The 14,294-nt window shown below is 42.3% G+C and overlaps 1 protein-coding gene across 7 annotated transcripts; it reads left to right on the top strand.

Annotated features, from left to right (window-relative positions):
• Positions 1–1,450: 1,450 nt before the first annotated feature.
• LOC120684033 lies at positions 1,451–9,653 on the top strand. Of its 7 annotated transcripts, none has more exons than XM_039966118.1 (11): positions 1,451–1,751; positions 3,852–3,952; positions 4,042–4,183; positions 4,337–4,498; positions 4,585–4,651; positions 5,685–6,391; positions 6,477–6,585; positions 8,342–8,397; positions 8,540–8,646; positions 8,728–8,815; positions 9,116–9,636. In XM_039966118.1, the coding sequence occupies exons 1-11, from the start codon at positions 1,560–1,562 to the stop codon at positions 9,302–9,304; spliced, it is 1,920 nt and encodes a 639-aa protein (XP_039822052.1). In that variant the 5' UTR covers positions 1,451–1,559; the 3' UTR covers positions 9,305–9,636. The 7 variants fall into 7 exon arrangements, with proteins under 7 accessions (XP_039822052.1, XP_039822056.1, XP_039822051.1 ...); XM_039966122.1 differs by having other exon boundaries at positions 1,465–1,751; positions 4,588–4,651; positions 8,728–8,847; positions 9,116–9,631; XM_039966117.1 differs by having other exon boundaries at positions 1,473–1,751; positions 4,588–4,651; positions 5,670–6,391; positions 9,116–9,634.
• The last annotated feature ends 4,641 nt before the right edge of the window (positions 9,654–14,294 follow it).

Raw genomic sequence — 14,294 nt, 5'->3', positions numbered from 1 at the left:
AAAGCAACGGGTGACAACCAATAATTCCAGTATGAGCATTCATGTAGTAGTATTCCTTGGTTAATTTATTTACCCTATTTATCAAATTACAAAAACTAAACAAAAAACTATGTACATGCTTGACTTGGATAGAGTCACTTCACAATATATGAGTACATGTACTTGGAATATTTGTTATTTGAAATATATTGGATATTGATAAGTTTATGAAATTTGTTTTGAAAAAAGAAAACTTCAGAAATAGGTCAAAATCAAAAACTGGGGTAAAGAGTCTCATCGATGGCAAAAGAAAAGGTGGCCTAGTAATGCGGCGACATTGCAGTGGCGACGTGGTTCATGGACGAGTGCCTACTACACGGCTCTTCGCTCGCGAGGTCCTGAGCGTGATTTTTGGCGAGAGAGCTTAGCTCGATCGGAGCGTGGTTACCATGGTGGAGAAGGTGATGACAGGTCGGGACCATATTGAAGAGGGAGAGGGAAAGTCACACCAGCAAAAGCCACTATAAATTATTTAAGAGGGTAATTTGGCTGATTTTATATAGCTAGAGGGTGTAGTTGTCTAATTTTTCAGTTTAGGGAGGTTTTTCAAATTCAATCACAAGATCAATGGAGAGCGAACTTTACTCAATAAATATGTCCCTATATTGTATTTGTGGTGCAATTCATTGATTTGTTTCATCAACTTTTTTATTGATTTAAATAAATAAAAGGTGACAATGTCCATACTAAAAGAAACTGAAAGAAGTTTAAAATCTCTACCTATTACTAAAGAGTTAATCCATCGTTGACTTTGGTTCATTATAATTTTTATTTATCGAATGTGGAATTGGAAGTGGATGGAGCTCACTTTGGATTGAAGTCTTGCATAGAGTGTGTTTGGATCCAATGGCTAGAACTATTTTTAGTCTAAAATAACCTAAAATAGCTCAAAATCTCCAAACGTGAGCGCTAATTTTTGGCTATTTGCAAATATATTACATCAAAAAGTATCCCACCCAAATGGTGATTGTTTGGACTATTTTAGGTGGGGTTCACTGTAGCAAGAGAGGTAATAAGACACCAATATTTGGAAAAATATGTTTTAAATGCTAAATAACTTTTGGATCCAAACATGTCAAAAGCTATTTTATTGGAGTGTTATTTGTTTGAGCTAAATAGCTTTAGCTCTTGGATCCAAACACGTCAAAAATCAACGTATCTTATGTTACTCTTTTAAATAGCAAGCGAGGTGGATGGAGGCTCAGATATATAGACAGATGTGAATTACATCGGAAGTACGCGTATCAACATACATGCATATTTGCTAGTATAAATATAAAAATAAATAAAATTATTTGCTAGTATAATTATAAAAATAAATAAAATAAAGAAAAAAATACACTGCTTTCAGTGTTTGCTAATCTAATAAATAAATAAATAAACCTGATTGACAACCTAGTAGTACGCGAAAAGCCAAAGGGCCTATCACCAAAAGCACAGACACAGCCTCACAGGGCGGACGAGCACTCGCCAGTCGCCACTGGAAGATTCTCGCGGCCCCAACGCTCCCCGAACCGGCGATGGGGCGGGTGGCGACGAAGCTCGACGCCGAGCAGCAGCACCTCCTGCTGCGCCGCTGCCGCCGGCTCTTCACTGCCGAGGAGCGATCGTTCCGCATGGATCGGCGCTCGCAGGCCGCCTCCGCCCTCCGCGCTGCCGTTGCCGACGTGCTCCCCCGCTTCCTCGGCATCTACATGGACGAAACCCTCGCGGTACGCGCACCACCCCAATCCCTCCTCTCCTCTCTCCTCCCGCGCGCGAGACGTAGGGCCTGCTGCCGCCAGATGGGTGCAGCGCGATGCGGTGGGCGAAGGCCGAAGGAATCCGATGTTGATGCGCGAAATTGGTTTCGGTACGCTTCTAGCATAGCAGGGGGATTTGGGTGGGTTTGGGTAGACGATGAGCGTGTGGTTGATTTTTTGGTACTCTGTTTCTACCGAGTGAAAGGAGCCAATTCCAAATTGAAGCTGGGGAGTAGATGGTAGATGCGTCAGGTAAAGGTCTCTGCTGAATGAGAAATGGAAAGTGAGAAAGGAAGACTTCAGAGCCAACCTGTGCTGTGACAAGGGGTTGAGATTTTGTTCTTTAGTCCATTTTTGTGGCCTACCCTGCTCTAATACCAAATAGCACAATACCTTGAATCCTTGATATGGTTGCAGCCTTGCAGGTACCACATAGAACTCTGATATGCTAATAACAGTACAATGCCCTGTGTTCCCACTTTCAATATGGTAGTATAGGATTATGAATATAAGGGCACATGTATTTTTGGTGTGCAATGCTTGGAGCTAAATATTGTCCTGACCCCCTTGGACAAAAAGGGGCGTACCCAGTGCCGTAGGCTTCCCACTCTGCGCGTGGTCTGGGGAAGGGTTGTTTTAAGCACCAAGCCTTTCCCACACAAATGTCCATAGGCTGGGGCTCGAACACGGGACCTTCTAGTTACAGACGGTAGGCTCTACCGCTGCACCAAGCCCGCCCTTCCCTGACCAGCTTGGACACTAAAAGAATTTTTGTTAAAATGATACTGTCTTTCAGATTTACTGTACTCGTTCTATAGAGACGACAGAACCGTGTTATGCTAGATGTATATAAAGGACTTGAAAACATTATATTTGTTTTCATATGTATGCCCAAAAGCAGTTACAAGCTGATTCTTAATGCATACAGTGGGGTTTTTATAGTAACTTGATAACATTTTTTTATCTAGTCGTATCTGAATCATATCCAATTGGCACCACTTCCATATCTCAATTTCACCTGGTTCATATACTGGATTATTTAAATTTTGTAGTACTTATGCACATTTCTGCTCACAATTTGAGGATTGCAGTATTAGACATGCATGCAATTTACCACTGCCCAACAATGTGTGAGCCTATTAGTTACTGAAAAAACATGTATGTGATGTTTGATCCAGATGGCCCAAAGAACCGGCTGGTTGCCCTCCCTTGGGAGACTCTGACTGCTTTCTGGGTTCTTGCTTGTTTAATCCAGATGGCGCGCCAGCCATTAAATAGCTAGATCCTAACATGCGATCCTAACAAACAGCCTAACAACCCCTAACAACCTTATCTCTAATGTCTTGCTCATTACCTGTCCTGCTAACAAACCTGATAAGTAACAAATTACTAATGATAAATGCTGCTGAACTAGTAGTAGTCCTAGGCTAGGCCAGCCACTAGCCATGACAGTATGTATGTGGTTGGATTCGGTGGATTAATCCGAGACAAATCCTACTTGAATGCAGCTGGGTGTTTTTCAGCAGTAAGGTGTTTAGTGCTGCTTCGTTGACATGGGGAATTATATAGAGCTAGAACCGGTAGGTACGATAATGACTGGTTCACAATGGTTGCAATTGGGTGTCAGTGTTTCCATATTGATTGGAGTTAGTGAATATCTGTCTACATTAAGTTTAATTTCACTCTTGTATCCTTTTTTAGATTGGCAAGTTGACAAATTTATAAATCGAAATGTAGGAGAGGAGAGGAGTTTTTGATGAAACTTGCCAGTAAAGAAAACACTTCTGAAAAATATTCCTCATTGCAGTGAAGCTCTGAATATACCTTCAATTTAGCGAAGCCAAATTCAAATACTAGTGTTTTTTGATGAAGATTTGTCATGACATAGTCCTCTCTGACACTATTTGTATGGTAATTGTGCATCTTAGTCACATATTTGTATTCAAATAATATGTTGTTTGAATGGTTCATTTTATGGTTGCTCAAATACCTTGTTGCTAGTACAATCAGTTTCTTAATTATCTTTTCCCAAATGATGACTGATTATGTTTATTTATTCCTTGTATAAAGGAGTACATTGTAATTTTAATCTGTAATGGAAAGCATCAATATCAAGCGCGTGACGACTTGGAGGCCTTTCTTGGTGATGACAGTGCAAAATTTGTTGCATGGTATTGTAACTGTATGTTAACCATTTATTTATATTTTGCAATTTATACACTTACAAAGTCATGATGCTTTTATGTATGTGCCTAAGCAGGCTTTGGAGTTATCTGAGCAAACAGGCTGTGACATCAGCTGATAATTGTAATTTTGAACATGGAATGGACAATGAGATTGAGAACTTTAGTGACAAGAGAAACCTTCTTGTTGCGAAAGCCCACCATGGGGATGCTCATGATGTAAGGGTCTTCATATTCTCTAATGTGATCATTAATTTCCATGCAACTATTTACATTATTCATCTTTTAGTCTATACTAAATTGACATGAACATTGCAAGACTCTGTTTGTTTTATGAGAACATTTTTGCCAAACCTATCCACTGCTGGTCAGGTAAACTCAAAGATCTCAGTACCAGAAACATACCATGGTCTTCATAAGCTTGATTCAACTACAGGACGAAATGTGCCCCTGCGGTGTATCAGCTCCACTGTTATAATTTCTCCTGAAAAATTGAGCTGCGACCAGTGCATTTGGGAGAATCAGCATCACAAGGTTGATATGCTATACCTTCAGTTTTAACTTTGCTTCTCAGTTTACTATTAATGCAGTCATCTAAATTGATCATCTATATATTAAAGCAGAATGGTCAAAACGCAGCAAGCAGCAGAAGCTTCTCTGAAAGGACTACACAAATATTACTGCAAGGTACACATTTTTCATATTCATTTATGCCATCATTGCAGTTAGTATTTTTCAATATCTTATCATTTATGCCGTCATTGCAGTTAGTATTTTTCAACATCTTTTTTAAAATAATAAAGCTGAATCCGGAAATTATTTTCAAACCTACCTTTTCACCCATACTACCAATATGCCGAAACCACGCTACCACAAGCAATATATTGTCATGGCAGGGTGCCATCCTGTATGGACGAGGGCACTGTGACTTGTTGCACACCACCACACCACTTGCTGCGGTGTGGCAGTTTGGGTTTCGGCATTGACAGTAGCGGTGTGGAAGAGCCAGACCTAGATATTATCATCTGTACTGTTGAACTCTTGGGAGTGGGCATTGCAAGTTGGTATTAGACTATAAGTATTCACAATGCTGAACACAATGTCCAATCATATATTCCTTTGGTGGCATGGTAGATCTAGGCCTCGATCATATATTCATAAACCATGGAGTTGACATTTTAAGCTGATGTTCTGTGTTCACAATGGTAAACAAACTCCAAGCCTTGGCTATTGTTATATTTATTTTGGATCTGTTGATTTGTGACTATATTTAGGATCGGTTTATAGGCTCTGTCTATTGGTGTAGTCATATGCATATGTGATGGGTTGACCTAAGGCTGGTAGATTTGGCTGGGTGAATACATTTATAAACAATACTGTGCCCTTTGTGAATTTTGTTTGGCCTTTGTAAACAGAGAAACTATAGCTTGTATATCTACACCAAGTTCAAGTTGTTCCACATTCAGGTGCTTGTGCTTTTTAAATCTGAATTCTCCTAGTCTGTGTTCATGCTTGGTGTAATCAATGCATATGGCTTATACTTTGAAATCCCAAACTATTATGTTTAGCTGAATATCCTCTTTTAGTATCCTGAAGAATTCATTTGGAAATAATGTATATTTTGGGGTTTACTAGATAGCAAACAACTCGAAGGTTAAAACTACTCTATGCAACAATTTACTACATTGTTGAAAACTTAATGCAGAGGAACTTCATGCAGAGCACCTTGGAAGAAATGCTTCTACAAGATGGTTGCCTGAGGCTGTGGGAACCGATGATGGAAGAGTGCCAGTGTCCCTGAAACGACGTCGCAATGTCTGGGATAGGCTAGGGAAGCCTGTTGTAGAAGATTGTGGTTTAGTTAGACAAGCTCATGGCATATCTGTTCAAAATGGAGTACATAAGATGCCCAAGTTGATGGTGGCTGAGCATGAACAAAGATACCATGTCATCTCAAATGCACAAAATGAAACAGATTCCAGAAAATTCACCAATGGCTATACAGATGTCAACACATTGCAAGGACATCAGCATGCGCGGAAGCCAAATAGAAGCAGGCTTGTTGGCCGGCTAAGTTTTGGTGAAGGAAATGTGTTTCATGGTGATATGTGCAATAGTCTTCAAGATAGAGATGTTATCAGCCAGAAGTCCAGTTTGTCACTGCCAATCAAAAGCATTCAATCACAAAGTTTGAATGAGTTCACATGTGACATGAAGGACTCACCTGCTGCTATTTCTGAGCCCACATGTGATATATTCAAACCATCAAACTGTCACGTGTTGGCTTCCAAAAAGTTGCCTTCACTAACTATGCAGAGAAATTCAGAAACTGAAGTATTGCATTGTGAGCAAGTTAGCAGCCCTGCACAGTCAAAGACTCATGTACATGAAGATGGCAACAGTTGCAGGAACAAGCCTGTGAAAGATGTAAGCTACACTTTTATTGATCAACTTCTTACTATTTGGGCACTTCTGACTGGCTGTGCTTCGTTTATCTTAACTGATTATGCAGGAAATTTTGGATGTCAAACTAAAGCTCAAGCAAATGGAACAAGACGTCCTCAAGCTTCGTTCCAAGCAGGCACAGATAAACAATGTAAAGCAAGGATCCCTATCATTAGGTTTGTCCATAATTCCTTGCTTTTGACCTTTTTCTTACTTGAGGTCCTTGAGGAACCTAATGAAGATTTCCAAATTGGTGGTACTGACTGGAGAAGTTCAATATGCTCTGCATTCCACTCAAAGGGAAAATGATATGCTCTTTATTCCACTGAATTTTCCTTTATCTAGACCTAGGTTCTCAATCATTTTTTTTTCTCAGAAGTTGTTTATTTCTCTCAGTGGTACTAGCACATCTGGTAGACCCACTTCTCCCCAAAGTGAGGCAACTCCCCTGGATTTATGTTTACAGGGTCCCAAAAATGAGCCAGAATCTCCTTTGTCTCTTCAAAAGAGAAATTTACTTATTGGCTAGCGATTGTTGAATGAATCCCTGATCTACCTTGAAACTTCCTTCTCTTCAAAAACTTAACCTTGTTTGCCGGGGCGTCCATCTCTTGTGAGTGCAATACCAAGTAGGCAAGGAATAAAAGTTTTTGCCCTCAAGGTTTATTCCTCTATGTGCTTTAGAAGGTTTTTGTTATGGCTCATCAGTTGCTGAGCCAGCCCCATTTATTTTTCTGTTTATATTATCTTACACTCCTCCAAGTCCCCCTCTGTTAATTATTTCCTTCCACTTAGTGCACCGGTCAGCTAAGTACTCCTGATGCTATCACCTGTCAGTCGTTTTAGGGGCATAGTCTGAACTGCTTCACGTAGCACCCACTCTATGTGTAAGGTGCCTATTGCTTGGCCAACACCCACTCTTTGTGTAAGGGGCTAGTTTCAATACACTTCATCTCCACATGAACTGTACTCCAACTGCTTGCATAGGCTACTAGGATGCCATGCATGCTTCTTGTGTTGGTTAAGCACTTCAAGTTCTGTTGTACTGTAATGCGTGCATATATTGATATATTCTGATCAATGGGAGAAATATGATTGTGCATGGTGAATCCAAATTAGTCTTCACCCCCACTGTAAAGTCTTACTACTTGCAACGTTGTTAAGTCATCTGCTAATCCAGTTTGCCTTGCAGTAATTGGCTCTGTCCAATCTGAAGCATCACTATCTCATTGTGCACTTGTTAGCAGAGTACTGTGAGATTACGGTGGTCTACATTTGATTTGTGCTTAAATCAAATGTATTCAATAAATCAATAGTCTTTGTGGAAAATTTTCCATGTTGGAACTACTCAATTATGGGTTTGACTTTGTGGAACCAACTCATCCCGGAAGGAGTTGGTCCATGGGATCATTCCATTATTTTGGTGAGATGATTCTGTATTTCTGTTCCTGTGACAGATGAGTTGGTGATGGACTGGCTGATTTTAATCCTCAATCCCAGAAATAGCTTGGATTGGATGGTCCATTCACATCCTCACTCCTGAACTGGATACCGTTAAGATCTGGTGTCACTTCATAAGAAATTTCAGATTTTCGTTTCGATGGGATCTTGATAATGTAACTAATATTTATAGTCTTTTACCACTTAAAACTGATGATATATGATTCGTAATATCTTTTATAACGGAAACTACTTTCCCACCGTAACGAATTAGCCACTGTTGCTTTCTCTATCTTGTTGTCTAATTTGTTGATATATGTTGGTTAACCAGCTCAAGTTAATATGTTCCAATGTTGCGGTATGTGAATTGTTAAGCATGTACTCCTATTTACATAATTTCTTGTACTAGCTCAGTATTTTGCCTTTGCCTATTAATATCCTTGATGTATCATGGATGTGTTAAAGTTCAATCAAAGTATTGATCTACCGTAGGCCCCCATGCTAATTCAGAAGAAGATGCTGACTCCAGAACTATTTTCGTCAGAAATGTATGTAAACAGCATTCACTTTTCTCTAATGTCAAAGTTGATCCCTGCTTTCCCTACATTGAGTTATTATGTAGAATATAAATTTTATTCTTAACTGAATTAGAAATCTAAGCTGCACATCTGCTCTGGACGATTATTTTAGGTACATTTTGCGGCAACAAAGGAAGCATTGTCAGTGCATTTCATGAAGTGTGGCACTGTGCTTAAGGTTAACATTTTGACAGATGCCATTACTGGCCACCCTAAAGGGTACATTGTTTGAGCTTATTTTACCTCTGGCATGTTTTAGCAACCTTCGGTTGTTAATGTTTTTGAATGATTTCATCGTAGGGCTGCATATATTACATTTGCTGACAGGGAATCTATTGAGAAGGCTGTATCTTTGAGTGGGACATCATTTCTCACCAGAGTACTCACTGTACGACTCCTGCATTTATCATTTGCTCACCTGTAATTTTCTTGAAGTCCTTTGGGAAAAGTTGCATTGCCTACCTTCCTTTTCTTTAATTTTCTCTATGTATATACTGTTGTTTCAACTTCATTTTCCTAGCTTGAAAGTAGTTATGTATTTTAGGCATCAATGTTCACGACAACAAAGCTAGCCCACAAAAGAGTTCACTGTAATTTTGGACCACACTGGATCCTCTGCATTCTTAGCAATAAAGTAGACTATGCCAATACAGTTTCTGATTATTGTGCTGGTATCATGTGTTCTCAGGTAATGCGTAAAGCCGATGCACCTCCAGGATTTTTGGCATCTGTTCAACAGGCTGGGAGGCCTCTGCAGCCATGGAAGTCGCCACCTCTCAAGAAAGTGTCAACCCCAAAGGCCTCTGGTTACCATCTCCAATGGAAACGCAACCAGTCTGTGCTGGAGAAATCCCCTGCCAGCTGCGCCACCAACTGATTATCAAATTGGGGGAGACAACAAAATCACACTTGCGCTACATCTGCCTGCCAATGCCAATGCACACAGCTTCGCACATGGGTGACCATATGGTTTATATAGGATTCATGAGATGAGATAGGTTTTTCAGCAGCCAAAGGTAAAGGTATAGAGCCCCCCCCCCCCCCCCCCCCTATCGGATAAGCTGCAGTGTATGTCCAGACTTATCCTGAACTTGCATGAAACCTCCGAATGGTGGCTGCCGCTCCAGTGACTTGAAATGTAATTACAGTTCTGGAAGTTCACAAAATTCTGAAAATATAGTTGAGCAACGCGTGGGTTTAGACCCAACATTTCATTCGTTCTGTCTCTTAAACGGGTTGCATTGTGCTAGATTTGTATTGTTCAGTGGTTATTGGAGTTTTTGGTCGCATTCCCTTATGCTTATTGCGGTTGATAGTGTGACCAAGGATTTTGGAAAGCAGTGTCAGAATAACGAACGGTGCTTGGTGTTGTTTATCGACGGTTGCGTTGTCCACTGTTTCTGAATGTTGCTACTGCGGTTTCATATTTTTTTTTAAAAAAAGATGTGAATACTTTTTCTAGTATAATTTTAATGAAAGTCAATCCGAAGTTCCGAACCCCTATTCTGCTGCGGTTCGAGCCCCCCGGCCGGACGTAAAGCGCCCAGCAGGCAGGCACGTGAAATTTTGCAAAAAAAGTCTTTCTAGTTTCCCGAAATCAACCTGCGGTTTAGGGAGACCCTCGGTATACACAGTTACTACGTTAGTTTTTTTCGCGTGCAAATCCCTATAGTCGAAAATATTTCAACACAATGAAGAGAACATTCGGAATTGGTAGACGCGCGCAGATCCCTATAGTCAAAAATATTTCAAAACAATGAAGAGAAAATTCGAAATTGGTAGGTGAAGACGAGGACGTCGGCACCCATGCAGTAGAGGTGGCTCGTTGAGCGCGGAAGGTTGCCCGCACGACCCTCCGCGAAGGATGCTGGCGTCGTGGACACGCCCGCCGCCGCAAGCCGCTCTCCAACCTCAACTCCAGGGGCGCCTCGGCCGCACGCGAGCACCCGGGTGCTTCCTCATCCTCCTCCCCTCTACCCCGTCAAGGTCCTTGTCGGCGTCCACCCTTAGGACCCCCAAGCGGCCGGACCCTAAGCCTCTCATGGATGGAATTTTCTCTCAGCGATTGGCTATGCAAGAAATGCAAGCACATATGCAAGGATATGCAAGCACATAAGCCTCCACCTCCTATTGAGCAAGCTCCCCAACAACCTGTAGAAAACCCACCACTAGTTCCTGTGGCAGCAGCAAAAAATATGGGTGAGGCCAGCATGCATCCAGAATTAGCTGCACCACCTACTCCAGAAATTGATTTATATGCTTATGAAAATCTGGGTGGTTTCAATATGGAAGTGGAAGAAAATTTGGGAGGAGTACAGATGTCACCCAATATGTTTGCTTGGGCCAATGCTAATGCTGATGGATTTGATCCTAAAGGACATGGTCCTCCAGATGAAGACATTGAAGTTGTTAGTGATACTGAGGAAGAAGAAAAACCTTCAAAAGCTGAGGGAAGTTCTGGTATCGACAGGTTGTCTGCTTTGTCCTCCTTAGCCTCCTATAGAATTGGTTGATGAAAATTCCGTTGATAAGCTCCCACCTCCTGAAATGGGAAATGCCGTCCCGGTAGGTCCCGTTGTGCCACTAGGATAGGTTCTAATGACTGTAAATCAAGATACATTACAGGCAACTATGGCTCGGTTGGGAATCAACACTGCAGAGTTTGGTATTTACCCATATGGTGGCTGATTTTGAGTAGCCGGGTATCTAAATGTGATTGTAAAAATGTAGTATAGGGCAAGGAACTTAAATAAGACCGAAGGGCATCAGGGTGTACCATGTCATGTATGATAGCAATGACGGTATGTATTAGAGTAAATTTCAGTGGCGGTCATCGAACTTGCGCTAAGATTTCATCTAGGTCCCGGTACTTACAATCTGCATAAGCGCATACATAAACTTGTAATTGGCTCACATGTAGGTCCAAACCCTCTCCGCCCGCGCCCGGGGGGACCACGTGGACTGCCTGGTGGTTCACTAAATGCAAAAAAAACCCCTGGGAAATACGAGTCTTAGTTATTTCATCCTTCCTCTTTCTTCTCCGCGCGTGAGGGGCATTGGGGGCGACTGCGGGTGGCGGCTAGGGTTCGAGGACCCTTCTCTGGAGGCTCCCGTCCTCTCCATGGCCCCGAGGAGGAGGAAGCCGGACGACCCCCCACCAGATTATGGTGAGTCCCTAGCCTCTCTGCTTTGCTCGTCCCCACACTCCTTCCCCGTCCAGCCAGCCTGCCTTCCCCGCGCTCTGTCCCCGGCCGGCCCGCCGCCTCCCCGTGCTCTCTCCCCGGCCGGCGGTCCGCCTCCCCGTGCTCCCTCCCCGGTCGGCCATGGAGAGGACCCGCGCTCCCTCCCAGTCCGGTCGCTCGCCTCACCGTCAGCAGGCTCAGCAGGCGCCTGCACGCGCTCCCTATGACCCTTGTTCACTAGTGCTCGCAAAGTGGATCCCCTGAAATTTCGATTCCCTGTTGGCACAATAGCTTCGCCCTCTTGCCTATATGAACTGAACTGCCTCTCTCATTAATCAGTATTGATATATAGCCATTGGTGATGCAAGCATATTCCATTCACTAATTTTCACGCCAACTGCAGTTTAGTTCCCTATTATTTGGTTGTGTGTTGCATCCTAGATGATTTATGCTCTGTGGTTCTGTTCATAATGTAGGAGCTGATGAGATGAGGTTTTCTGTTGAGGTTCACCATGGTGGGGTTTTCTGCGGGAATGGACAGAATCGTGCCTACCAGAATTGCAAGGTAGATTGGTGGGATCATGTCGATGCTTGGTCCTGGTCTTTTTTCTGGGTTGAAGAAATCGTTATGAAACTAGGCTATGGGTTAAATCCATCCAACTTGAAGGTGTACTGGCTCTTACCTGGGAAAAAATTGTCCGATGGTTTGAGGTATTTGTCCTCTGATGATGACACAGCGGTGATGAGCAGAGTGGCTGATAAGGTGAAGATTTTTGTCATCTATTTTGATCATACCCCTTTAGGAGAGGACTGTGAGGAAGTTCTAGATTTCCTGGACAGTGACAATGATGTTCAAGAGGGCGATGATGACCTTTTCACTGATAATGTTGATGATGAAGGGGGTGATAAACCCTGTAGTTGTTAAGTCAAAGAAGGCAGCTGGGAGCAGGATGGGAAAGGGGAATGCAATAGTTGTTTCTGAACCACAGAGTCCTGATGAGGAAACCGATGATGAACTGGACCTACCAGATGATGAGGATGGAGCAAATGGAGTGAGACTTAAATTTAAAACATTTGTGCCTGATGACTTAACAATCCAACATTTAGGCTTGGTATGAGCTTCCCTTCAGTTGAGATGGTCAGAAAAGCTGTGACAGAGTATAGCTTGAAACATAGAGTCGACATCAAGATGCCTAGAAATGATAGGATGAGGATTAGTGCTCACTGTGAACTTGGTTGCCCTTGGACGTTGTACTGCTCAATGGACAGTAGGGTGAAGACCTTTCTAGTGAAGAAATATGTCGCAGAACATAAATGCAGAAGGGAGTGGGATCTCAAGAGATGCACTGCAAAGTGGCTAGCAGAGAAGTATATTGAAAGCTTCCGGGCTGATGAGAAGATGACTTTGGGTAATTTTTCTAGGACAGTACAAAAGGAATGGAATTTTACACCTACTAGAAGCAAGCTTTGGAGAGCCAGAAGGCTAGCTTTGGAAACCATCTATGGAGATGAGCTTGGACAGTATAATAAACTTTGGGATTATGGCAATGAGATACTAAGATCAAACCCTGGAAGCACATTCTATCTAAAGCTTTTAGATGGCCATTTTAGCCATCTATACATATCTCTTGATGCTTGCAAGAGAGGGTTTCTTAGTGGTTGTAGACCAGTTATTTTCCTTGATGGGTGTCATTTGAAAACTAAATTTGAGGGTATTCTACTGACTGCTGTTGGAGTGGACCCAAATGACTGTATATTTCCAACATCAGTGGCTGTTGTTGAAGTGGAATCCCTAGCCACATGGAAGTGGTTCCTAGAGACACTCAAGCAAGATCTTAATATTGACAACACATATCCATGGACCATAATGACTGACAAACAAAAGGTATGTAAGCAATGTATTGACTTGACGTGTGTGGGTTTCTTATCTTATGTAAGCAATGACTTGACTTGTGTGGGTTTCTTATCTTATGTAGGGTCTGATTCCAGCAGTGCAACAAGTTTTTCTAGAAGCTGAGCATAGGTTCTGTGTTAGGCACCTATACCAGAACTTCCAGGAACACTTCAAAGGTGAGAATCTAAAGAATCTAAAGGTTCTGTGTAAGGCACCATGTATGCATGCTGTGAGGCACCATAAACTTGTATGGAACCTCAGCTGCAACCAAGACGCCCTGTATGCATGCTGTGTGGCACCAGTAACCTATATTATGCTTTTGTATGGATGCTATTTCAAATGGCTAATATGATGTGTGCATCTAGTTCTTTATCTCCAGATCTGTGTCAACATGTACTCCATTTTCAGTCACCAATTGATTCATTCATTCACAAATTGTAGGGGACAGGAGACACGTTGGGCAGAAATGGTGTGAGCAAATGAGAAAATGAAGAAGTACAGGGGGTTTTCTGCATTTAGTGAACCGACCTGGCAGTCCATTCACAAATTGTAGGGGACAGGAGACGTTGGGCAGAAATGGTGTGAGCAAATGAGAAAATGAAGAAGTACAGGGTTTTTTGTATTTAGTGAACCACCTGGCAGTCCACGTGGTCCCCCCGGGCGCGGGCGGAGAGGGTTTGGACCTAGATGTGAGCCAAATGCAAGTTCATGTATGCGCTTGTGCAGATTGTAAGTACCGGGATCTAGATGAGATCTTGGCGCAAGTTCAATGACCGCCACTGAAATTTACT

The sequence above is a fragment of the Panicum virgatum genome, chromosome 7N (assembly GCF_016808335.1).
Source record: "Panicum virgatum strain AP13 chromosome 7N, P.virgatum_v5, whole genome shotgun sequence".
NCBI classification, from domain to species: domain Eukaryota; kingdom Viridiplantae; phylum Streptophyta; class Magnoliopsida; order Poales; family Poaceae; genus Panicum; species Panicum virgatum.
This window is presented reverse-complemented; position numbering and strand designations above follow the sequence as displayed.

Bases quoted from the DNA above. Each gene is read 5' to 3' on its own strand.
- LOC120684033 (XM_039966116.1), top strand. From the start codon at position 1,560: ATGGGGCGGGTGGCGACGAAGCTCGACGCCGAGCAGCAGCACCTCCTG. The intron at 4,652-5,669 runs GTACACATTTTT...AACTTAATGCAG, and splicing joins TACACAAATATTACTGCAAG to AGGAACTTCATGCAGAGCAC. The intron at 6,392-6,476 runs GTAAGCTACACT...CTGATTATGCAG, and splicing joins GGAACAAGCCTGTGAAAGAT to GAAATTTTGGATGTCAAACT.